This window comes from Pelophylax lessonae (assembly GCF_965119305.1).
Source record: "Pelophylax lessonae genome assembly, chromosome: 1".
NCBI classification, from domain to species: Eukaryota; Metazoa; Chordata; class Amphibia; order Anura; family Ranidae; genus Pelophylax; species Pelophylax lessonae.
Genome location: NC_138768.1, coordinates 806205282 through 806231836, shown reverse-complemented (window position 1 = coordinate 806231836; position 26555 = coordinate 806205282). Strand labels below are relative to the sequence as shown.

Sequence of the window (26555 nt, the reverse complement as noted above, 5' to 3'; positions counted from 1 at the left end):
GGCACTCTGCTCCTGCCAAAGACATCCTGTCACGCACTTCCCCCCAAATGTATACCCACTCCCAGAATCCTTTGCAGCATAATCTGCCTTCTGGGGTAGCTACAAGCCTGGATGTGTCCCCTTATTGGACTTCCCACACTGCCCTATGAGAAGCCTCTCACAGGAGCCAGTGGGGATACGTCTCCACTCAGCAGGTACATCTGGAAGCCCTGACACCCTAACTAATCAAATCACAGACCCACTATACATTTACCTAGCACCTACCTGTAGGGTGCTACATTAAATTGGCTTTTTTCTTTCCTGCGAGATCTACAATCAACTGCCGGACTGGGCGAAGGGCTGGATAATCTAGAGCGTGGTGGTTTGGGATAGTGTTTGGGGCTGGTGTGCCGTTATGTGCTGGTGGTGTGGGGGCGGGGCGTGCGCCGCTGGCGACTAGGCTATCTGCTTGGGGAGGGTATGGAGAGCTATCACAAGGTGGCCATTTTGTTGTAGCCTATGTGTTTCAATGGCCGGTGGCCATGTTTGTGTAGTTTGGCGGCCAGCAAGCTAAAAGAGTGGCGGTCATGAGGAGAATCTTGGCAGCGATTTTGGCTGTGGGAGCTCCTCCTTTTTACCTGGTGCTGACTCCTGAGTTTTTCTCTTTCCCTTTTGGATGCCGCACGTGGAGCAAGTGCATCCTGGTGCAGATAGTGCTACTCTGGTGGGGTAGTGACTCTGGTGGGGTCCCTCCCTCTCTCTGCTGCAGGTTGTGGGGTGCTCTGCTGCTGGGGGAAGTGGTGCTTTCAGTGCGGTCGGGGTGTCCCTTAGGGGGGCTAGACCCTTTGTGGGGGGTCCTCCCCTTTACTGATGGAGTCTCTGAAGCATGTTTCCTCACCTGACCCCCTCTCCATTGATGCACTGATGACGGACCTGGAGTCCTTTTTGTCCCGGGTGGAGGTGGCTTTTGGGCGATGGGCTAGCAAAAACCGCCCCTCACCTCATCAGATCCTGAATCTGACTCGGCCACCGGGGACTCTGGGGTCTGCGGCCACTCTCCCTGAATTATCAGATAGTTAGGATCCTTGTTTGTAGCTGTGCACGAGAAGGCGCTGGTGGACGCACTGATTGTATGTGTGCGTGAAACTTAAAAAATGGAGGATGCAGCTGAAGCTGCAGTGGAGGCGGCTGTCCCCTTTAGCACTCATTATGAGTGTCCAACATGTTACTAAGTGCTTTCAGTGAGGTACCCCTTTGAGGAGTCCCTCCTCGAGACGTGGACTTTTCCACTGGTGGTTTACCCCCCAGTTTCCAACAAAGTTAAACAAGCCATGATTCAGGTTCAGGAATCTCCGGCTTTAAAAGATCCGGCTGACAGAAAAGCGGAGTCTGTGGCCTGCAATATGTGCACTGTTGCTGGTTCGGGGCTTAGGTCGGTCTTCACCATTGACCTGATGTTGCAAACTCTGACCGAGTGGGCTAAACTTTTTTTTTTTTTTTTTTTTTCCGTGACCTAGAGGGTGAGCAGCTTCCCCCCTCTGCCTTTGCTTAATTGGCCGACCAGTTAGTCCAGGAGCTTCGGTTAATCTATGATGCCTCTTCGGATGCGTCTCCCCTGATTTCTAGGCTGTCCATTTCGGCAGTGATGCTTAGGCGTGCGTGTATTGTGGCTTAAGTGTTGGTCTGTGGATCAGACTTTAAAAAAAATAAAGCTCTGACTGATTTACCTTTTCAGGGCAATCACCTGTTTGGGGGAAGAGTACTTTTCTTCAACAATCTGGGAAGGGTAAAGAACCTCGTCACAGAAGTGGCCCGTATTTCTCAGCTTACAAGAAGTTTTTTCGTCCCTCAGGCTCAAACCCTTTCAAGTCCTCCTTGGGAGGTCCCAAGCGGCCCTTGTCTGGCAAGCCAAGAGCGGGATTCTCTAGACCCGTGGAAAAGGTTCCTTCAACATGAAGGTGCGCCCTCACCCGTGCCTGGGTTGGGGGACGTCTTCACTGGTTTCTGGGCCCGTGGACCGGTTTGTTAAATAGCTGCAAATGCAAGCTCTTTGGGGTGGCACAAGACCTGCTGCTTAAGGGTGCGATTGTCCCATTTCCAGTTTCAGAATGGTTTGAGGGTTTTTAGTCAAACCTGTTCACGGTCCCAAGAAAAGAGGGCCCTGAACTGCTTTGTGTGGGTAGAGAAGTTCAGAATGGAGTCCATTCGCACGTTGGATGGCATCCCTACATCAAGGGGATTTTCTTGCCTCCATTGACATTAAGGATGCTTCCCGTCACATTCCAATATGTGCCGAACGCCAGCGCTTTCTCCGTTTTGCTGTACGAAAAGAGCATTATCAGTTTGTGGCTTTACCCTTTAAACTCGCATCGGCTCCTTGGGTCTTCACAAAAGTGTTGGCCCTGATTCTGGCGTTGCTACGTCAGCAGGGGATTGCGGTACTGGGTTATCTGGACTACCTCCTCTTGCGAGCAGTGTCCTCTGCTGCCTTGATGGACCATGTGGAGATAACTATACAGATCCTAAAGGAGTTCGGTTGGCTTCTAAATTACCAGAAGTCTGCTCTGATTCCATCCAAAAAATTGGATTGTCTGACTCTGGATTCAGCTCTAGCCGAAGTGCTCCTTCCTCTGGACGAACTCCAGAAGTTGCATACTGCGATTCATCTCCTGCTGTCCAGCAGATGGTCATTCCTCTGGACTTGCATGCAGGTGCTGGGCCTGGGTGTATCTACAGTACCTTTTTTAAGGCGGTTCCGTTTGCACAGTTCCATACGAGGTCCCTGCAATCAAAGAGGGATCTTAGCCAAATGGGACAGGTGTCCGAAAGTCTCTGGACAATCCGATCCGGCCGAGCCGGGAAAATAAGGGGTCTCTGGTCTGGTGGCTTTGCTCTTTGGCAGGGCAAATCCTTTCTCCCCTTGTTATGGATAGTGGTTTCCACGGATGCTAGTCTGTCCGGGTGTGGAGGTGTCCTGGGACTGCGCTCCGCTCAGGGTTTTTGGACACTGGAAGAGGACTGGGAGTCCAAACTGCCGATCAATGTCTAGGAACTCCGGGCGATCAGGCTGTGTCTAGATCACTGAACTCATCGACTCCGAGAGCTTCCAGTGCGGATTTAGTCGGGCAATGCCACGGCGATGGCTTATGTCAATAACCAGGGCGGAACAAAGCGTGTTGGCAGCCCTGGAAGTAGCCGGCATTCTCCGGTGGGTAGAACACTTTGTTCCGGCTCTCTCCACCGTACACATTCCAGGAGTGGAAAACTGGCAGGCAGACTATCTCAGTCGGCAGACGTAGGACCAAGCAGAGTGGTCCCTTCATCCGGATGTGTTTTATCAGGTATGTCGTCAATGTTTCTTGGTAATTTCCTCTTAGAGGAGATCTGTTGGCTCAAGGGCCAATCTTCCATCTTTCTTTATAGTCGCTGGCTTTAACAGCTTGGCTGTCAAAGCCAGGTACTTCAGGCTAGAGGGTTGTCTGAACCGGTGGTTCCCACGCTGCTGAAAGCTATTAAATCTACTTTTTAGTTAGTTTTACCATCACCTTTTGAGGAGCATACTTTGCGGATGTGAATCCCCTAGGGCACACTCCCGCTCCTTTTCGATGATGCAGAGTTGGTTTCCTCCATTGAGGTGTTGAGCAGCACCTGGCCTCTGGTTTGCTTTCTTCGTCCTTTGGTCATGTTTTCTGTGGATCGCACCTTTTTGTTCAGGGGGTTCGCCACTTGGCTCCCCCAGTATGGTCTCTGTTGTCCTCATGGGATCTCAACTTGGTGCTGTCGGTTTTCAGTAACCGCCATTAACTGCACCAAGGATGTCCGAGCTGGCAGCTGTTTTGTTCACCTTACTTGGTGGTTCACGGAGATAGTGGTGCTTCGTCTCTACCAGTTTCCTTCCTAAGGTTGTCTCTGGTTTCCATTTAAAATAAAAAGCTTTTGTGTTGCTTTCCTTGTGTTTGAAGCCTAAGCATCCTAAAGAGATTGCCTGAACCACATCCAAAGAATGTAAGGCAATCGGGGTGTACCTGGCGGCGACTGAGTCGTTTCAAAAAATTGGATCCCCTGGTTGTGCTTAGGGATGGTTCTCATAAGGGGCTGGCCGCTTCTGCTGTGACCATTTTCGATGGATTAGTCATACGGTGGTGCAGGCCTATTGTATTAAATGTCAGGATCCTCCATTTTCCTTTTTAAGGCGAATTCTACGAGGGCCCTTAGTGCCTCTTGGGCCCTCTGTCATCTGGCCTTAGTGGTGCAGGTTTGCAGGCGGCCACCTGGTCGTCCGTGCACACTTTCACAACATTTTATAGGGTAAATATGTTGGCATCTGTTGATGCCGCCTTTGGCCGCAAGGTTTTGCAGGCCATTGTTGGAGAGAATTAGTCCTCTTTTGAGGGTGTAAATTTTTGCCAGGTGAGCTCAAGAGCTTTCGGTCAATGAACGAAAGAGAAAACTGGATTTTTGTCTTACCGTAAAATCCTTTTCTCTGATGTTCGACAGACACCGCACCCACCCCTCTAATAAGTTGTCTTCTGACAGTGCTTGTTACAAAACTGAAGGCTAGAGCAGGAAGTGGGAGTATACCACCTGGGACTGCCCTATGGGCATAGTCCAACTCTTTTAACACTTTTCTGCCTAGTGTCCTACTCCTAATGGGAGCAGCAAGGGACAAAGAAGATATGGAGCTGTGTCCGTCAATGAACATCAGAGAAAAGGATTTTACGGTAAGACAAAGATAGTTTTTTTCCACAATGCCTGTAGACCTTATGTTAAAGTTCTCTTATTGCTTAATCAGAATATGTAAATACTTTAATGTGCATAGTCTGGGCACACGTTCACTTTAAGATCCCTTTACAGAGTACAGACCTATAATATTCATACGCACAATCTTTTAATTGTAGTTGAAGAGCATTGTTACTATATATGTTGTCAGAAAAAGCATTGGTTTTAAATGATCTATAAATAAAGACTGCACAGAGATTTTTCAGGTGCACCATTATATCATTGCTTGGGAGGCTTACTGATTTTGTTTTTACTCTTTTAATTTTATAATTTTTAGAATATACAACGTGGAAAGGTTGATTTTAAAGTGGAAATCATACTTACGTTTTATTTTTGTTTTAATTTGCTAACAAGTTTCTAATACATTAATAGTAATCCTAAAATACATCTGAATGGTTTCCTTTCTGTACTCGATGTTTAACTGCTTTTTAACAAAACTTTGGGAGGGAAGTTTGACTTTTTTTTTTTTCCCTTTCCTCTGTAAATAACTAATGAATGTATTACACACTTCAGAGGCAATATAACATGAATGCTGGCTTTAGAGGCAAGCGTGTTCATTTACAAACGTGGATGTAAAAGTTTTAAAAGAGAAGTTTGTTGTTTTTGTCTTTTTTTTTTTTTAATTTTTTTTTAAATTCTACTTACTTAGGTGGATGCAGCATTGTTCCCCCCGCTGGCTGATCTCTCGGTTCTCAGTGCTCCATGAGCAGAGAACTGGTGACTGTCTGTCACCGATGTCTGCTCTTCCACCCCCCACGCTCACTGCAGCGCTGGGCTGTGAAAGGTGCGATAACGCCTCTCTCGATCCTGGGTGTATCCCGACCATATGGTTGTCCTCTTTCCCGAGCCTGAACCGGCCCTGTGACGTCAGCCGACAGCGGGCTTCAGCCCGCTGTTAGCTGAAAACAGGTCACAGGAGTGCAGAACTAACACCGGGGAAGTACAGCCAGACGAACTTAGTCTGTAGTTCTCCTTTTAGAAGTGGATAGCATGTATGTGAACTATCTTATAATTCTGTTCAGATAGCCTTGTAACTCAGATCCCTAACTCCCAGTTAAGCAAGACGAGAACCTGCCCCCAGCCTGCAGGACAGTGAATACCTACCATATAGCAGCTCTACCAGAACTGCGCCATATACATCCCTGGGGTGAGTGCCTAATGCACGATCCAGTGTCCAGAGCAAAGAATATATAACAGGGCTGTTTATTTTATTTTATTAATCATACTGAAGCTTATACTTCAGATTGCTTATTAGAAGTGAAGGCAACTGTGGTTGGTTTTGTTACCCTGCTCCCAGCACTGTCACATCTGATTATCCTGAGAGTTTTCAGGGCCTTACCACCTACATGTGCTAGTCAGGGGTTACAAAGAGGAAATGTACACTACAAAAAAGTGAAGGCTCCCCATATGCTGGGGTTGCACAAATGCAAATAGTGTGTGGGAAGAAAATTGTATAACTGTTATTGAACATAAAAAAAACCTTAACCCATAAAACCAATTAAAAGAATATCCCCATAATGCAATCAAAATGCATTTACTCCATATTTGAAGAATGAATAAAGTATCCTATTAAAGTACCCACAGGAGGGAAAACCATTTATTGCTGTCGGACAGACCCAGGTCTGACAACAAGGCAAAAACAGGCACACAAATAGGGGAGGTTGCAGAAAAAAAAAAAACATGCTTGCAACACAATCTAGCAAGGACTATGTGTAACAAAGAATACCAAAGCTACAAGATGGTAATACTGCAGATAACCGAACAAAGGTAAGTGCTGATGCCCTCTGAACAAGAATGACATAGATAGAGACCAATAGTGAAAGATAAAAGAACATGGCAGGGTAAATGTCCAGCAATGAAGAGAAACTCAGCACACTGAGACGTAGGATTTACTGGAGTCCCATATCTTTCAGAAAAAGTTTTCAATCTCTGTCACTGTCTCTTGTCACATTCAAAAAGAGAGGCCACCGTATTCTCAAAACTTTCATAGCAAGAAGTTCACCTTTTGGTAGAGAGAGCCAGGTTGCTTTCAAAGCCTGCAAACTTTAGTGGGCTTGACACCCGAGACCAGAGATAGAGAACGTAACAGTCAATGTTCCATCCTTCTTGAAGTTTATACAAAAAGTAAAACTTTTACATTCATATTTTGTAAATGGTTTGTATGGATCTATCATGAATTCACTTTTTTACATTTGCTACCCATTGGAGCAATTCTAAAAGGAGGAATACACAAGTGTGTAATAGTGTTCAGAGGTGTCTGTCTTTGTTTGCAAACAATATCAATCATTTTCTTTCTTATGACCTTTCCCACAGAGTCTCATAAAGAGCCAACCTACAGAGATGACAGTGATGCTGCAACCTTCAAGCAGACTCTTCCAGATCTTACCCCAGACGAGCCATCTGAATCTCTCGGCTTTCCAGCAGTGGACAAACTAAATGAAGGTGAAAATGCTTCTGTCGAGGAGGACCTTCCCAAAGTCCACACAGAAACTTCTCCCGAAGAACACAAAGAGCCTGAACCTCAGAACGTTGACTCTTCTCCTGCTGCCGCACCAGCTGCAGAGGAAGCAGCGGCGGCTCAACCAGAGGCCGCACAGGCTGAAAACGCACAAGTCGACGCTGGCAGCGACGAGTCTCCCGGCAAATCCCCCTCCAAAAAGAAGAAAAAATTCCGCACTCCTTCCTTCTTGAAGAAGAGCAAGAAGAAGAGCGAGTCGTAGAGAGCTGCAGGAACACTGTCATGTTTCTAAAGAGTTCCATTAACCACTAGAATGTACCCGATCTTATTGTTTGTCTCCATTATATAAAGGAATGCCAGAAAATTCCGTAATCGATCCTGCTAGTCATAGTTTGATTGTGAAAGGTTAAACCAGGAAAGTCACTTCCATGTAAGGTGCTAACCTGTGTGTTCAGCAGCTAATGACACAAACTGTTCACTTCATATGGCTTTTCAGTTGTGATTGTACAGCTCAGCTGAATAGCTAAATGCACTCCAAATAGCTTGTGATTGCCACTTTCTGTTAACACTCGGGCATGTCTTATGTAAATAGCTGGCTCTTGCTTTGCTCTGCAGGGGAAAAGGCATGTACACATCAGAGCTCAGCACCTTCCTATACATTGATGAAAATTTTTAACCTTGTGACCCAACAGGCTTGCCCGCATCCCTTGCTGTGTGTACTCCGAGCTGCTTTACACTCAGTCCCTTACCTAACCAGCGCTTTCATGGGGTACTCTGGGTTCTAGCTGAATAATCTAAGTAATTGGCTGTTTGCTGGCGTCATTTGTGCTTCTTCTCACTAGGAACTGCTGCTGCCTTAATGACATGGAATGATCACCCATACCACTACTTCACTCTATAACCGTGTCACGGTCACATTCTTTTTGCGATCACAAGAATGAATGAATAGGAACTTTGATAAATAGTGAATTCATTTCAAACATACTATCACATGTATGCTTTTTAAAATGCATTCCCCCACTTTTCTTGGTGTGTCTGCTATCTTCAGAATTCCAGTCAGTTCTGCTCTGAGTTTTCATTGGAACCACAGCAGAACTGTCACCCTAAAATTCTACTGGAAAGTGAATGAATTGCTTGAAAAGGTGTATTCCCAGCAGCAGTGGATAGCGACACTGCCTGCTTGTACGTTTACCTGCCTCTCTTCCTAATTGTTGGTCCTTCCACAGGGTAGACTTGTAAGTGTGAAGGTACAAAAATGGATCCTTTGATGCTCACCTTGCAGCTTTAACCAAATTATGTACTAATACATTGCTTTGGAAATATAACAGCTACTATAGGAAGACCGCTGCAGGCTATTGCTTAATAACCAAAAGCTCTATGCACATCTCAACACATTCAAACATTTCATTTGCATTGGTAAAATTTCTACTGCATCAAAAATTGAGTAATATTTTACCTGTAAAAGTAGAGGAAGCCATTATGTGGGCTAAACATCCAGTCAGGAGAATGCTGCCAGAGGCACCGCCTGGTCAGTATATTGCCCTGGGCGGTAAAGGTGGAACTTAGGTCAGTCCAGCCAGGCTTTTATGAAACGTCAGCAGATAGAATGGCCCATCTGGCTTACCACAGCTCTTTTTGACTAAAGTGGTGTGATTTGCGCTTTGGAGTTTTTTGGCTCTCCCCCCAAACATACTCTTAAGTGGTGGGAGGCTTCGAGGTTCTACTAAGCAGTTGTTAGCTTACTTCCACCAAGATCTGAAATATATCACTAATGTTAGTAGAAATTAAAGAAAACCATTAAAAAAAAATATATATAGTATTCTTCTGCTGAAAGGTGGTAGCTATTGATCTGGCCTATAAATACACTGCCAAGGCCAACACTTGTGTAGCATTGAACTAATTTACTGATATCTATTCAGCCCACAACTTGGCTCCCTACAAATGGTAGGTACACTCTAATATATTTCTGCTTGGTTTTCAAACTGTAAATTTCATTTGAAGCAGAGTCAGTGTAACTTGCTTTGTAAATCCATCACATTTTAGTTATAAATACCTGGAATGCTGTATGTGTTCATAGTGATGACACTTCTTATCGTAGGGAAGGGTTATTAACATTAAAATGATCACTTACCAGGAACAATATACCTGGTTGTATCTGCAAGTTGAAGTCTTCCACGCCAAAATAATACATTTTTTTTTTAATAAGCTCAGCCTAGGAAGAAGGTCTTGTTAACTTCAGAGGTAACCCAGATAATTCTGGTCAGCTGTAGCATTGTACCTGAATTCTTTAGAGGACTTTAACTGTGAATGAGAAGTATTACAGGGATCAGTTTGATTTTACATTTCAAGTACATTCTTTATATTGCACTCTTTCTTTGGAAATGCACTGTGCCACCCCAACACACAAGTTTTGCTCAATTTATTTTTGTCCATTTTTTTTTTTTCTAAGCTAATTCTGGCAAACTGAAAAACTGTTACAGTTTAAAGCAGTGAATTCTACACACAATTCATAATCGCCAATTTATTTGGGGGAAGGAAAGGAGAATTCCATGAACTTCCATGCCAAGATTCGGCCTTGACCATGTTACAGTGAGGTGACAAGGCCAACAAAACTGAATTGCAGGTTTCATCTACAGCTCCACCCGCTGCTGGTTTCTTGTACTGTAGGCCATTGGCAGTCAGCAATTCACTCTGAATGCTATTCTTCCTGGTCAGATGACCCTTTTACAGAGCTCTAAGTCAGTTTTGTCATGGAAATCCCCTTGAAATCCATATTTTTAATAAAATACAACACAAAGTTTTAACTGGACATCATAAATGAATGGTATTTTTTTTTGTACCTGCAATATGAATGATGCAGCTCTTTATAGAATGTCACTGCCTCAATCACTTTCTTAGACTTCAAACTATTATTTGGAAATAAAGTCTTTTTTTGTATTTATATATGATTTAGCCCACTTTATTATTATATGAGGAGGTGATGTAATAAAGGGGGGTTTTGGTTATTGCATTACTGTCCTGAAAATGTATTACTCCTGCATGTAGGTAATTTTTTTATAATGTATAAACAGATGTACTCCTGACTTGCACCCCACAGGTCTTGCTAGTCCTTATTCTTCTTTAATTGCTCCTGTCTCGATATACAGTAAAGGAAGCTATTTTGATTGTATGAATCAATGTTTAGGCTAAGTGTGGACAAATCCCTGAAGCCAGGGATCTGGCTCTTGGCTGCTAAATTCCACATTAAAAAGCCTATTCACCGACCACTTGTATTTCAGTTATTGGATGGGCTCTGGTTGAGCTTCTTGTATCTTTGGGACCACACCAGTGGGCTCTCCCTACCTACCTTGATTATGCAGTTCTTGCCAGACTCTGACCTCTATTGATGAATTTTCCATTTATTTTATATTCTGCAGAAATATTTGAGACCATTACATAAAAAAAACAAAATTGCCCATGGGGTGCAGATCCCTCATATGATTGGGCCAAGCAGGTAGAGCTAGGACTAACCACAATGTCCTAGTCTTCAAGAGACCTAAGAAGCAGCCATCATCCACCCAAAGGATTGCATCCCAGTTGTGTGTGGACAGGCCTTGTAAATAAAAGAAAAAAATCAAATTCAGCCCTGTCGGTATACTGGGAAATTTCAGTCACTATGGCATTGAATGCCTCATACCGCTATGATGTAATTTGTTCCTAATTAACTGAAGTTACTGATTAACTTGCTTTACACCTAGAACAAAATGGCTTCCTCCATTGTGTACCTAAGACAGAGGTAACCTGATGGGACATCCTACTATCCACTAAAGCCTCTGGCTTATGTTACTCTGCATTGAAATGTTGCCGGCTTCATATGATTCTTGTGTGAAAGCTTTTGTTTTATATTGGTTTATGCATATCCTTCATCTCCTTATTTGCGCAATGATTTGAGTTCCAGGTCTTTGTATCGCAGTTTAGTATAGTAATGTACTGATACACATTTCAAAAGGGTCATGTATTTTATTTTCCCCTCTTCTTTCCTTGTACCGTTATTTTACTCACAATAAAATTGTTTAAACTCGAAGGTGTCCTGTGGAATGTTAATGAAGTCTACATACAAGTCACATGTTGTCCTAACTATCAGTATTGTTTCACCAAAGTGTGCCCAAAAGTGTTAAATGTATGAACAGAAGGGCTAAGCTAAATCACCAATGTTATGCTAAAACCCACTGACGTCACAGAGCCAAACCAGGGTCAGGCAAGATCACGGCAATCAAGTCAGGATCTGCTCACATGCCTGGACTGGCACACGGCTCAGCGAGTTGCTGAGAGCCTAAGCCCCATCCACAGCCCAGCACTCCCCCCCCCCCCCCCCCTCCACAGCCCAGCACTCCCCCCCCCCCCCCCCCCCCCTCCACAGCCCAGCACTATAGTGAGCGTGGGGGGGTTCAGAGCAGAGAGCTGTGAGCACCAAGTGTTCAGCTGTGTTCGATTACTCAGTTCCCAATGTTAGAGCTGGCGGGGGACAGATGCAGCATCAGACCAATGCTGCATCCACCTAGGTAAGTATGATTCTTTTAAAAAACAAAAAAAAAAACAAACCCATACATCAGTAGAATTCCATACAAAACCTAACTAGTCTTAAAAAATGTTCCCTCCCACCTGCTAACACCTATATTGTTATTAACCTGTGTAAGAAAGATTTGTACACTTGCCTATTTATAGGCCACTGTGGTCTGGTCTTGTGATCTGGCTCCTCTCTGTCAGCCAGAGGAGAGGCTGGAGCATGAACAATGGATGAGCCATAGGAGCCTATGGGTGACATCACCACTTCCAGGCATAATCAGCTCTCCTCTCCCCTGCAGTCACCACCGCTGGCTGACATGGGAGATCATGTGACTGGACTGATATATATGTATATGCTATATACATCTTACACAGTACAGGTGTAAGGAGGGGGGAGGGAGCATTTTTAGGACTAGTTGGCTTTTGCCTGGAATTCTACTTTTAACACCTTCCTGCCCGGTCTACAGCAAAATGGTGGCCGGGCAGTGGCTTTCCTGTTCTGACTGAACATCATATGACGTCCTTCTGAACAAGCTGCTCACGCACATCGTTCGGTAGAGCGGAGTGTCGCTCCGACACATTGCATCACAGTAAAGAGCCTATGACATAGGCTCTTTACCATGTGATCAGCTGTATCCAAACACAGCGTAACTAGGAAGTGCCGTTTATCGGCATTCCTCTACTCACAGTGACAGAGCATGAATAGAGGAGAGCCGACAAGCAGCTTTCCTGACAGGGGCAATGTGCAGTGATGATCTCAGAGATGCCTGTCAGTGCTGCCAGTACAGCATTGCATGACTGCGCCAGTACAACGTTGCATGACTGCACGATTGTCATTCAGTGTGACAGCAGTAAAAGGGGAAAATTGACCTGGGCAGGAAAGGGGTGAAAGTGCCCTGTATTGAAGTGCTTAAATTACCTCGCTGCCATCAAATATAAAAAATGAGTGCACTCAGATGTGCTACCGATCTATTGCAGGCATTTGGGAGCTGGCAGAGACCATCTACAATTGCGCACAAATGCAGACCACTTTGAATGGATTGACACTATAGTGTCTCGTGGCATGTGTGCCTGGAAATCTGAAACAAACTTGTCGTTTAGTAACACACTACCTCCTAGGATAGCTGTGTTCTAGCAATCCCAGGAGATAGCAGTACCTGGCCTAGGCCAGAAACCCAGAAGTGCTGCATTGGTAAATGCAAAATGGTAAAACAAAAAAAAAAAAAAAAATGTGCAGGAGGGATGGACAAGTGCATTCGGAAAGTATTCACTGTGCTTCACTTTTTCCATATTTTGTTATGTTACAGCCTTATTCCAAAACTGATTAAATTATTTTCCTCAAAATTCTACAAACATTACCCCATAATGACAACATGAAAGAAATTTTTTTGAAATCTTTGCAAATTTATTAAAAATAAAAACAAAAAACCCATGTACATAAGTATTCAGTCTTTACTCAATACTTTGTTGAAGCACCTTTGACACCAATTACAGACTCAAGTCTTTTTGGGTATGATGCTACAAGCTTGGCACACCTATTTTTGGGCAGTTTCTCCCATTCTACTTTGCAGGACCACTCAAGCTCCATCAGGTTGGATGGGGGAGCGTCAGTGCACAGCAATTTTCAGATCTCTCCAGAGATGTTCGCTCTGGCTGGGCCGCTAAAGGACATTCACAGAGTTGTCCTGTAGCCACTCCTTTGTTTTCTTGGCTGTGTGCTTAAGTTCATTGCCCTGTTGGAAGATGAACCTTAGCCCAGTCTGGAGCAAGTTTTCATCAAGGATGTCTCTGTACTTTGCTGCATTCATCTTTCCCTCAATCCTGACTAGTCTCCCAGTTCCTGCTGCTGAAAAATATCCCCACAGTATGATGCTGCCACCACCATGCTTCATGTAGGGATGGTATTGGCCAGGTGATAAGCGGTGCCTGGTTTCCTCCAGACTTGACGCTTGCCATTTAGGCCAAAGAGTTAAATCTTTGGCAAAAGGCACCTGAAAGACTCTTAGACCATGAGAAAACAGAATTCTCTGTTCTTAAAAAAACAATTCACTGGTCTTAAAAAACAAACTCCAGGTGGGCTGTCATGTGCTTTTTACTGAGGAATGGCTTCCGTCTGGTCACTCTATCATACAGGTCTGATTGGTGGAGTGCTGCAGAGATGGTTGCTCTTCTGGAAGGTTCTCCTCTCTCCACAGAAAAACGCTGGAGCTCTGTCAGAGTGACCATCAGGTTCTTGGTCACCTCCATGACTAAGGCCCTTCTCCTCCGATCACTCAGTTTGGTGGGGCGGCTCTCTCTAGGAAGAGTCCTGGTGGTCACAGACTTCTTCCATTTACGGATGATGGTGTGCTCATTGGGAACTTCAATGCTGCAGAAATGTTTTTGCACCCTTCCCCAGATCTGTGCCTCCATACAATCCTGTCTGAGGTCTACAGATAATTCCTTGGATGTCATGACTTGGTTTGTGCTCTGACATGCACGGTTAACTGTGGAACCTTATATATAGACGTGTGTGCCTTTCCAAATCCTGGCCAATCAAATTAATTTACCACAGGTGGACACCAATCAAGTTGTAGAACATCTCAAGGATGATCAGTGGACACAGGATGCACCTGAGCTCAATTTTCAGTGTCATGGCAAAGGATGTGAATACTTATGTACATGTGACCTTTTTTTATTTTTAATAAATTTGCAAAGATTTCAAACAAACTTGTGTCATGTTGTAATTATGGGATATTGTTTATAGAATGTTGAGGAAAATGATTAATGTAATCCATTTTGGAATAAGGCTGTAACATAAAATGTGGAAAAAGTGAAGCGCTATGAATACTTTCCGGATGCACTGTAGGTGAGCTGAGTTCCACTTTATATTTTGTTTTCAGGTGTGTGTGTATATGTGTGTATGTGTGTATGTGTGTGTGTGTATATATATATATATATATATAGGACCAGATCTACAAAATGTTATCTTTGTACAGTCTTTTCAGAGAGATGTTTGGGTGGGAGTTCAGAGCACCAGGTTGCAAATGCAGAGGTGCCTGTGGCTGGGATACTTCATTGAGTCTAGGGCTTCATTCAACCCCTTAAAGCAATTTTTCTCTGTCGCTCATTGACAGACGCAGTCCTCTTGATTAATATCACATTGGGTTATACTGCCCTCTACAGGAGTAGGACTAGGCAGAAAAGAAAAACGTTCTGGCCACACCTTAGGGGCAGTCCCAGAGGGTATATCCTCCCTCTCTCTGCTACAGGAAGTCAGTTTTTTTCTGTCTAGTTAGGAGTAAGGACCTAAGTTCCTTGCTGGGATCTTTGGTCCTGGCAAGATTTTTTAGAAAAACTTTTTTTAGGCAGCTTTTTTCTCCAGTTGTTCCTGTGAGATCTTCAAGCAAGTACGCTGAAACTGGGCGACGGGCTGGATGTTGAGATCCAGTGGTCACCTCAGTCAGCCTGCGAGCGCGTGCAGGCCATAGCTCCGCGCTGGGTCGGCCGCGACATAGTCCCACTGGACGGGGACTGGCCCTGCGAGTTAAACGTCTCGCCTGGAAGCCAACGACCAGTTGGAAACTGATTCACGGCGTCCGCATTGGTCGACAGCCCCCCACCCCGGTGGAGAGGGGTTCTGTCAGGAGTTGGCGCCCGCCTGGTTCCGGTATGGTGAGTAAAATGTTCCCCCTCTCCCCCTGTCGGGTTTGTTGGTGGACGCGGGCCCCTCTCTGGGATGGTCGGACGCTCAATCCTGGGTCTCCCCTCTATCCTTTAACAGGTGTCATTGATTGAGGGTGATTTAGTGAATAAATCCCAGGAGGCTTGGTTTGGGAGCTGACTATCTGTAGTCACTGTATGAGACTGTTAAGGGAATGGCTGAAGTCAGTGGCATTAATGTTAAGATGGCATGTATGAGGTCCTACCTGACATAAGGTTGCAATACAGGCCGATGCCTGTGCCTGGACTACCGCCATCCTCCCGCAGATCGCCATCCTCCCACAGGCTGTTCACCTCCCACAGGCCGATAACTGACTTCTGCAGGCCGCTGCCATCTTTCCATAGGCCGCCGCCATTCCCCCGCGGGGCCGCCATCTTGGCGTAGCCTCGTGTCTCCAGCATGGGGGCGGCCATTTTGGAAATGACCAGCTACCTCGAGGAGTAGCATGGGAGGCGCCGGAAGGCGTGTAAAGGGGCGGAGCCGCCTCCTTTCCCCGGAAAAAAGTGCAAAAGACTTCCTGTCTGTAAGAAGACAGCGCTGAGGGCAGGTTGATAGAAACTTCTGTGCATCAGGTGGATGAGCCTTGGGGTCTCTCTCTCTCTGTGGGGTCCAAGCAGGTAACACTGAGGGGCGCTATTGCGCTGGGGGGATTACAGAAAAAAAAAAAAAGTTTTTTTCTTTGCAATTATTTTTTTGTTTGCTGGCAAGTGTCTTGTATAATCATGGACCCTGCCACACATGTATCCACCTGATCCCCTCGAGGTGGCCGCAGGACCCTCCAGTACCCCACTTGGATTGATGCATTATCAGCAGTTTTGGAGTCTTTGGTATCCCGGGTGGAGGTGGCCTGTCAGGGACGGTGGTCAAGAAAGCAACCCCGCCTACCCCTATTTCATCTGATATTTCAGATACGGATTCTGAGCTGGTCACTGCAGCTGCAGGTCCCTCTTCTGGGATGGCGAAGGATTGTCCTTCGCCCAAATGGGGTCGTCTGAAACATACCCCTGCTATTTCCAAACGCATGGCTAGGCGCTATCCGTTTGAGGAATCCCTCCTTAAAAGATGGACGGTACCACCAGTGGTGGACTCACCGATTTCCAGATAAAGCCACTGTTATCCCGTTGGAGGACGCTCCGTCCGCTAGGGATCCGGTGGATCGAAGAGTGGAAGCGGAATCCCGCTTCATTTTTTCCCTGAGTAGCTAATCTCCCCTTTCAAGGGGATCGCCTGTTTGGGTGAGATTATAAAGGATCTCACTGGGGGCAAGAGCACATTCTTGTCACAGACTGCTAAGGGTAAAGGACCTAGTAACAGACGAGGACCTTCCTTTTCTGCTCAAAGGTTTTTTCGTTCCGCTAGGGTGGGCGATAAGGCGAAGCCCTCCAAAGCCCCTTCAGGGGGTTTCAAAGGGCGCTGGTCGGCTAAACAAAAGTCCGGCTCAGCCAAGCCGAAGATAAGACAGCCTGATGCGCCTCCACCCATCTCTGGGGTGGGGGGACGTTTTTCACCGGTTTCCAGATCCATGGCTTTCCTGAATCCCGGACAAAGGGGTTCAAGAGGTCATACGGTCGGGATACAAGATCGAGTTTCGATTACTTCTACCGGTGCGATTCTTCCCTTCCAACATTCGTAGGCTACAGGGAGCGGTAGTTCCCGTTCCTTGGACAGAACGTTTTCAGGGGTTCTATTCTAACCTGTTCACTATATGCCCAGGAAAGAGGGCAAGGTGCGTCCAAATTCTGGACTTAGGAAAGATGGAGTCCATCCGAACAGTGGTGGCCTCCCTGCATCAGGGGGATTTCCTGGCGTCCAGAGCCATTTAGGATGCCTATCTTCATATCCTTATCTTCGTAGGACATCAGCGTTTTCTTCGCTTTTCCCAAAGATCATCCCTGGTTCCCACCAGGAGACTGAACGATCTGGGCCTAATTTTTTTGGATAGATCCTTGGCAAGTGTTTCTCCTTCCGGAGAAACTCCAGAAGGTTCAGTCAACGATTCGGATGTTGCTGTCCATCAACTGGCTGGGACTGATGGTGGCCTCCTTAGAGGCAGTAACGTTTGCCCAGCCTCATACCTGAATTCTCCAAGAGGAGATTCTTCTCAAATAGAATCAGAATCCCGATTTCCTGTACAGTCGGATCCGGTTGACCGAGCGCACCAGGGAGTCTCTGGTCTGGTGGCTTCAGAATCGGACAATGCCACGGTCATGGCTTATGTCAATCACCTTGGGCGGAACGGTTGTTCCGGCTCTCTCCGCGGTATTCATTCCGGGGGTGGAAAAATTGGCAGGCAGAGTATCTCAGCCGTCAGATTCTGGATCAAGAGGAATAGTCTCTTCATCCAGAGGTATTTCACCAGCTGTCCCTTCATCGGGGCACCCCGGATGTGGATCTGTTGGCGTCTCGGCTCAACAGGAAAGTGCAGAGGTTTGTAGCTCGCGCCTGCGATCCTCTAGCGGACGCAGCAGATGCGCTGATCGCCCCGTGGGGGCAGTATCCGCTACGGTATGCCTTCCATCCTCTCAAGTTACTGCGGGAACTTCTTCGCAGGTTAGAGGTGGAGGGAATTCCAGTTATCCTGGTAACTCCAGACTGACCTCATCGAGCCTGGTACGCCGACTTGGGCAGACTAGTCGCGGACGCTCCTTGGAGACTTCCTCTCAGGGAGGATCTGCGGTCCTAGGGACCGATCTTTCATCTTGCTTTACAATCGCTGGCTTAATGGCCTGGCCATTGAGACCCAGGTACTGAAGGACAAGGGATTGTCAGCTTCAGTTATTCCTACTCTATTAAAGCAAGGAAAGTGACTTCTTGCAAAGTCTATCATCGCACATAGAAGTCTTATTTTGCGTGGTGTGAATCTCTTGGATTCCCTCCACGTATTTATTCGGTGACCCGAATCTTGGCTTTCTGCAACAGGGGGTTGAGCAGAAACTGTCCTTGAGCACTATCAAGGGTCAGGTTTTCAGCGTTAGCAATCTTATTTCAGAAACCTTTGGTACTCATTCCTTGGTGCGGAATTTCATCCAGGGGATGCGGCACCTGGCTCCGCCAGTGCGCACGCCCTTACCACCCTGGGTTCTTAATTTAGTGTTGTCGGTTCTTCAGAAACCTCCCTTTGAAGATATCAGGGAGATTCCCTTGCTTACGTTATCCCAGAAGGTGGCCTTCTTGGTGGCCATCACTTCTGCACGCAGGGTGTCAGAACTGGCCGCATTATCTTGTCGTTCCCCATATCTGGTGGCTCATAGGGATAAGGTGGTTCTTCGTCCGAATCCATTCCTCTTTCCTAAAGTGTTCAGAGTTTCACCTTAATAAGAATATTGTGTACCTTCCCTGTGTCCTAAGCCTAGCCATCCTTGGGAGTTTGCATTACACTCCTTGGATGGGGTTCGGACAATCAGGGTACACTTGACTACTACGAACTCGTTTCGTAAAACGGATTCACTTTTTGTGATCACGGATGGCCCTAGAAAGGGGTTGCCTGTTTCTGCCGTGACCATCTCTAGATGGATCAGACGGACGGTGGTACAGGCTTATTCTATTAAGGGGCGGGATCCCCCGTTCCCTGGTAAGGCGCACTCTACTCGGGCGCTTAGTGTTCCTGGGCCTTCCGCCATCAGTGGTCCAGGTTTTCAAGGCGACTACTTGGTCGTCGGTTCATACCTTTACAAAATTGTATAAGGTTGATGTGCTGGCATCGGCGGATGCCTCTTTTTGGCCGCAAGATTCCTGCAGGCCACTGTGTGAGGAGACTATTGGTCTACCTCGAGGTTTGGTTGGGTTTTTCACTTAGGTCTCATCTTTTTGCTCGATGAGTCCTTGATGCTTCTGGTTGGCTCCGGTTGGGCCTTCTGGAGTTTGATTTCTGTTATCCCACCCCTCATTTGTGGCACTGCTTTGGGACGTCCCAATGTGATATTAATCAAGAGGACTGCGTCTGTCAATGAGCGACAGAGAAAAATGGATTTTTGTAAAATCTTACCGTAAAATCCTTTTCTCTTAAGCTCATTGACAGACGCAGTACCCGCCACTCTGTTTTTTGAGTTGGGTTGGGTTAAGTTAAGTAAGGGAAAGGAAGGCATGCAGTAGTTAGGTTTTTGCATAGTGGCCACTATAAATAACATATCAAATAAAGAGGAAAAGGACGTGATGTTATTTTTTTAATAATGCCCCATACACAAATGTAACTATGGTTGCAAGAAAGCATTTTGGTAATTTTTGCAAATGATCCTTATCTACTTGAATTATCCGTTTTTAATAATGATGGAGTTTCCCTATTAAGAATTCTTTGCCTCAATTTAATTATCCGTTTTTAATAATGATGGAGTTTCCCTATTAAGAATTCTTTGCCTCAATTTACTTATCCGTTTTTAATAATGGAGTTTCCCTATTAAAAATTCTTTGCCTCAATTTAATTTTGGGATGTCAAGTGAAAAGCTTTTATATTTTATTTGTACAGGAAAACGGCAACTTATTATTACACTGTGTTATAGGCTCGTACCTTCAGGTCATTGGACACTGGCAAGCTTTTGAGGGCATGCTTCCCCCCTGGGGCACCTCCCTTATAGCCTTATCCTGACCTGTAATGTTGCTTTGGGCAACGGATCCTGTGTTGGGTGCTCACCTTGACACTTGGTGCAACCTGTTGAGTTAGCCACGGGGTGCTATACAGGTCCAGAGCTACGGTCCATTGCTATGGAGCCCAGTCCATGAATACCTCTTCAAAGATATGCCCACTGTGACAGGCAATGCCTGGACTTTATATACAGTCCAGTGTTGATAACAGGTATGACAGGGTCACCCTGTATCTCTGACCATCACAGTTTAAAACATGCTATGTTAGGAATTTATCCGCGTAACAGTGGATATTTCAAATTTGATGCTAAAATTCAGCCACTCAGTTATAGGTGGATAGCCAAGTGTTACATCACACCACTGGTCGCACACTCCACTTAGAGCACATATAAGGTACTCTGGTAATTTTTCCCCACCCTTTCACTAGAAGGATTTGTTGCAAATGGTCTACACTGTTTTCATAGACACACTTGCCCCCATCTCCTGCATTCCGCTCAGTGAGTATCACACAGCGGGAATACCCTAATTTACAGCAATGGCAGAGAGCAGGCAAAAGGGAGACAATTCCAAATAAGTGAACATTCACTCTGCTGACGGTTTGCGCATAACTAAAAACTCTCTGACAATGCGTCCCTTGCACTGGAGCAGGACCCAGTTTTATTTAGCTCTTTCAGACACACAAATAGCGGTCTGCTTGACAAAAGCAGTTTTTCTGCATCCATTTCTCAGTTCCTCAGACAAATTAAGGCCTTAATTCAGCCACCTTTTGTCCAGGGCTTAGAAAAAGCCTGATCTCTTCTACTCCAGTTTCACAACTAGAGTCTGAATCTGATATGCCAGTCCTAGAGGATGTTGAGTTAGAGGGGAATAAAAAGGATGTTGAGGCAGTGCTGGAGGAAGCAGCAGAAGAGTTCTCCCTACCACATTCACTATATTGAAGAGGAAGCTTAATGCAACATGCTTGCTAAAGCCCTGTACACACGCACCGATTTTTGGCCGAACGATCGGCCGTCTTTTGTCCGGTGCTGTCGTGTAGGTTGAAAAGTGCTAAAGACTGCACATGAATTTTGGCAGCCAACAACAACCGACTGCAGAAGTGAAGTCATGTGATGGTTAACATTCTGTGTGTTTTTTCTTCTCTGAGCATGCCCAGTCTTGCTCATCTGCTTTTTGTCGGCTGAAATCTGTACTGACTGACGAACAATCGGTCGTTCTTTGGTGGCCTACAAAAATTTTATAGCCTGCACACCAGATTTTGTTCGGCCGAAAAGTCGCAGTCGGTTGTCAGAAGCATCATACTAACAAGCCGACAATCGGCCGATCGGACGTTGGCCGAATATTCACGGCCGACAATCGGTACGTGTGTACGGGCCTTTACACTGAAAAAGCATTGCCTCTGTCCACAAATGTATTGGCATAGGTACAGGTTGACTCTTCTACATCTCGCCTCTGCTCCTTGGGCACAAAGACCTACAAAAACCTCAAAATATCCCCCCCCCCAAAAAAAATTGCTAAACTCTATCCAGTGGAAAATTAGTGTTTTTTTTTTTTTTTAAAGTGGGCTATTCCTGTTGTTGACCCTGCCCTCTATGTCCTAATCAAACATCCCACTGTACCTATTGTAGATATTTCTCCTTTTAAAGATTCAGATAGTGGAAAATTTCAGATGCTCTTAAAAGCTCTTTAACCTGGCCTTCCCAGCCCTGCTGCTATTTCTGTATATCAAACTGCAGCTAACTGGGCTAGGAAAATTAATAACCAATATGATGCTATCTTTTATGATCATGCTGTTGCAAAGCAATTACATCTGCCTTCTGCCCTTTTCTGTGTAGATGTCCTGGAACATGTCACAAGACGATAATCCAAAATGGCTCTAATCTCAATTCATATGCACAGAATCCTCCAGCTAAAGGCTTGAACAGAAGAAGCTGCCTATAAAAGGCACCTCTCACATATGCCAGTTTAAAGGGGGATGTCTGGTGAGGCACTTGACCTATTCAGAGGTCACAGGTGGGGAAAGTTCCTCAGGAGCTCCTAGCTCTTCTAAACACAGGGTGCCTAACCCCAGGCTTCAACTTCTAAACCAAAGTGAAGCCCTTCCATTCAGCACAAGGCCACCAATTCATTTTCACAAAGAAGTGCCCTCACTTCTAAGAGTGGGGGTTATGTGTTGCAGTTTGCATCTTTTAAAAGGGTACAAGAACAAGTTCAAAACTTTACTACCTCACCTAACCTCTTTCTTTTTTGAATCAATGAAAAACTCTCCAAGGACCGCAAAAGGGCTGGTTCAAGGAATTCTACTCAAACTTGTTCACCTATGTCAAAGCCCAACAGAGATATCAGTCCCATCCTGGACTTAAAATCCCTCAACAAATTCCTTCACATTCCACATTTTTGTGTGGAATCCGCAAGACATCTGGGAAGATCCAAGATGCCTATTTACATGTTTGTGATTACCAACCTCTTCAGTGATTTGTATGCTTTGCAGTAGCAGAAGACCACTCACTTCCAGTTTGATGTATTGCTTTTGGACCTGTCCTCTGCGCCCAGGGTGTTCGAAAAGATCTTACCACATTTGCTTGCTCCTCTCAGAACTTAGGGCACATAAGTGACAAGCTATCAAGATGACCTTCTCCTGAAGGATTCATCTCCTTTATAACTCTCTGCAAATGTCCAAAAGACAATTCAGCTACTTCAGGCCTTTGGCTAGGTGATCAACATAAAAACAAATCTGTTCTCCAGCCTTCCCTGTCCCTAGAATACTTGGGTTTGATCCAGGATACTTCCCAGGCAAAGCTCAAGAGCTTATGATCAACAACAGAGATCCAAAATAAATCCTAGAGTGAGAGTTCTGGGTCTAAGGGATGAGGGGGTGGCCTCAGTCAAGGCAGTACCTTCCACTCAATTCCATTCAAGAATTCTCCAACTAAACATTCTATCAGCATGGAAAAAGCAGACTCTTTTCCTGGATCTTCCTATATGCTTCTCTCTATCCACCCAAGCAAGAAAGTCCCTGTCCTGGTTGATCACCACTTCAACTCTTAGCAGTGGGAAAATCTTTCCTTTCCTTGCAATTGACAAGTTCTTACAACTGATGCAAGTCTTATCAGGTTGGGGAGGAGTCTCCCAATCCTTGACAGTTCAGGGAACATGATCAAGGAAAGGACCAAACTCCCCAGCAACAGCTTGGAGCTTAGAGCTGTCAGGCTTTCCCTCCAACAGCAAACCCCTCTTCTAAAGGGGCCCGAAATCGGATGAAGTCAGAAAATACCACCACGGAGGCAAGAAATTGTTTTTTTTTTTTCCATGTCTGCATTATATAATTTCATTACTTCTGAAAAGCTACATTCCAGTATAAAAACTGAATTTTTGTAAAATCTTACCTGTAAAATTCCTTTCTCTTCATATTCGTCACTAATGGGGTTATTGACCTTTGCTCCGCAGGAGTAGCTAGGCAAAAGAATATATTAATATCAAAGCTTTTAGCATATCCCACCCCCAGGGGGTGGTCCCCTCAGTCAATACCTCCCTGCATTCCAACTCAGTTTCAGTAGAATAGCAGTAGAGTACATAAACAAAACCCCAAAAGAGGGGCGGGGGCGGCGACTGTCAGAGGACTCAGAGAAAGGAATTTTACAGGTAAGATTTTACAAAAATTCTGTTTTCTCTTACGTCCTCCGACAGTCGCCGCCTCTTCATATTCGTCACTAATGGGGACGTCCCAAAGCAGTGTAGACATGAGGGGTGGGAAAACAGCAGCCGCGCCTAAAGCAACGCAATACCCACATCAGAGAAAGGAACCTTACCAAAGTAAGAGAACCAACTGGGCAACAGGAAAACGTGCTCAACAGGAGCAACAATCCAGGAAAAAACAAGTAACCTAGGGGTAAAAACACCCCAACAGCCAAGGACCCAAACAAGGGACCCTAAGGCACTGCCGCACTAAGAACTTTACGGCCAAAAGAAGCATCTGCCGATGCCTGAACATCCACCTTGTAAAATTTTGAGAAGGTGTGAACGGACGACCAAGTCGCCGCCTTACACACCTGGGCCACAGAAGCCCGATGATGACAGGCCCAAGACGTACTCAAAGATCTGGTAGAGTGCGCCTTCACAGGCACGGGAGGAACCTTCCCCCTCAAAGCATAGGCCTGCTCAATGGTCTGTCTGATCCATTTGGCGATGGTAGAAGCCGACGCCGCCATGCCCTGCCGAGGTCCCTCAGGAAGAACAAAGAGAGAATCCGACATGCGAAAGGATTTAGTCGATGACAGGTAAACCCTGATCGCCCTAACAACATCCAAGGAATGTAAGGCCACCTCCTTCGGATGCATAGGCTTCGCGCAAAGCGAAGGCAAGACAATGTCCTCATTGAGGTGAAATTCAGAGATCCTTTTCGGAAGAAAAGATGGGTTAGGTCGCAAGACCACCTTATCCAAGTGAATCACTAAATACGGAGACTTGCAGGACAAGGCCGCCAGCTCTGACACCCTGCGAGCCGAAGTGATCACCACTAAGAAGGCAACCTTCTTGGACAACAAAGACAACGAGATCTCCCTGATATTTTCAAAAGGAGCATGTAGCAACACGGACAGAACAAGGTTCAAATCCTATGGAGGCAAAGGCTCCCTCCTAGGAGGGACCAAATGTCGCACCCCTTGAACAAAGGTGCTAACCAAAGAGTTAGACGCCACAGGACGTTGAAAGAACGGCCAGCGCAGAAATCTGACCCTTAATCGTGGCCAATGCCAAACGCTGGTCCACGCCCGTTTGAAGGAAAGCCAACACTCTCGACACAGAGTATGAGCGAGGGGAATACCCCCTGGACTCACACCAGGCAAAGTAAGCCTTCCAAGTACGGTAGTAAATCTTCCCCGAAGAGGCCTTCCTAGCCTTGATCAAAGTGGGAATGACCTCAGGGGAAAGACCCCTATCCTTCAGGACCTGGCTTTCAACAGCCAGGCCGTTAAAGCCAGCGACTGTGAAGCAGGATGGAATATCGGTCCTTGAGACAGGAGATCTTCTCGAAAGTGGCAGACGCCACGGAGCGTCGACCGCCAGATTCACGAGGTCTGCGTACCAAGACCGGCGAGGCCAGTCCGGTGCCACCAGAATCCCCGGTTTTGGTTCCGAGGCCAACCTGCGAAGGAACCTGGACAGCAGCTGAATCGGTGGAAAGGCATACATCAGGCGATACTGATGCCAGGGCGTCACTAACGCGTCTGAGGCGTCCGCCCGAGGATCGCGCGTCCTTGCCACGAACCTTTCCACCTTGTTGTTTAGACGAGACGCGAACAGGTCCACATCTGGGGACCCCCACTTCGCGCACAACATCTGGAAGACATCCGGGTGAAGGGACCATTCTCCCTGGTCCCGGGTCTGGCGGCTCAGATAATCCGCCTGCCAGTTCTCCACCCCCGGAATGTGAACTGCAGAGATCGCCGGGACGTACGTCTCGGCCCAAGACAGAATGTCGGCTACTTCCCGAGCCGCCCGGGCACTCCTGGTGCCCCCTTGGTGGTTGATGTAGGCCACCGCCGTGGCATTGTCCGTCTGCACCTGAACTGGACAGCCCTGAAGCCTGTCCGTCCAACGCAGAAGACAGAGATTTATCGCTCGCAATTCCAGAATGTTGATCAGAAGGGAGGATTCCTCCTCCGACCAAGTTCCCTGGGCGGACAAAACGCCCAGAACACCACCCCAGCCCGACAGGCTGGCATCCGTGGTGATCACCGTCCACGACAAAGGATGAAAGGACTTGCCCCCCGACACCGCCGGGGACTGGAGCCACCACAAAAGACCCCTGCGGGTGAGATGGCTTAACGACAGCCGCAGATCCAGAGATTGCGGACGCCTGTCCCATTTGGCCAGGACCTCCGCCTGAAGCTCCAGTGTGTGAAACTGGGCGAAGGGAATCGCCTCGAAGGCCGAAACCATCAATCCCAGACACCTCATACACGTCCGGAGGGATGAGCACTGATTGTCCCTGAGAGACCTGACTTCGCACTGAAGCGTCCGAAGCTTGTCTTCCGGCAGGAAGACCTTCGCCTGAACAGAGTCCAGAATCATCCCCAGGTAGGGAAGACAAACCGACGGACACAACGTCGATTTTGGAAAATTTATCGTCCAGCCGAATTCCTACAGAGTCTGCATCGTGATGGACAGGTCGTTCACCAGACCCTGCCTGGTCGCGGACCGAATCAGGATATCGTCCAGATACCCCAGGACAGAAATGCCCTGGGCTCTCAGTGAAGCCAGAACTGGCGCAAGCACCTTGGTGAAAACCCGCGGAGCTGAAGCGAGACCGAAGGGTAACGCCACGAATTGATAATGATCCTCCGCAATGGCAAATCAAAGGTACCTCTGGTGACCCTCGAAAATGGGGATGTTTCGGAGTTTCTGCTTACCCGCCCACGGCTTCTTCTGGGAACCTTGGCCTTTGAAGGGCTTGCCCTTATAGTGCGACCGAAAGGCACGAAAGGACCCCTGAGAGGGCCTAAACGAAGCATTCTT

At 46.5% G+C, this 26555-nt stretch overlaps 1 protein-coding gene across 9 annotated transcripts in view; it reads left to right on the top strand.

The window, feature by feature from the left end:
• ADD1 (adducin 1) overlaps positions 1-8185 on the top strand; it is a gene marked incomplete at its 3' end in the record, with an annotated part of 148223 nt that extends 140038 nt beyond the window's left edge. For 7 of the 9 annotated variants that reach the window (XM_082259471.1, XM_082259474.1, XM_082259473.1 and 4 more), the window contains one exon: positions 7072-8185. In XM_082259471.1, coding sequence (XP_082115597.1) covers positions 7072-7478 — 407 coding nt within the window. The remainder of the gene's footprint in view (positions 1-7071) is intronic. The other 2 variants (XM_082259478.1, XM_082259480.1) reach the window with 1 other exon arrangement.
• Positions 8186-26555: the final 18370 nt, after the last annotated feature.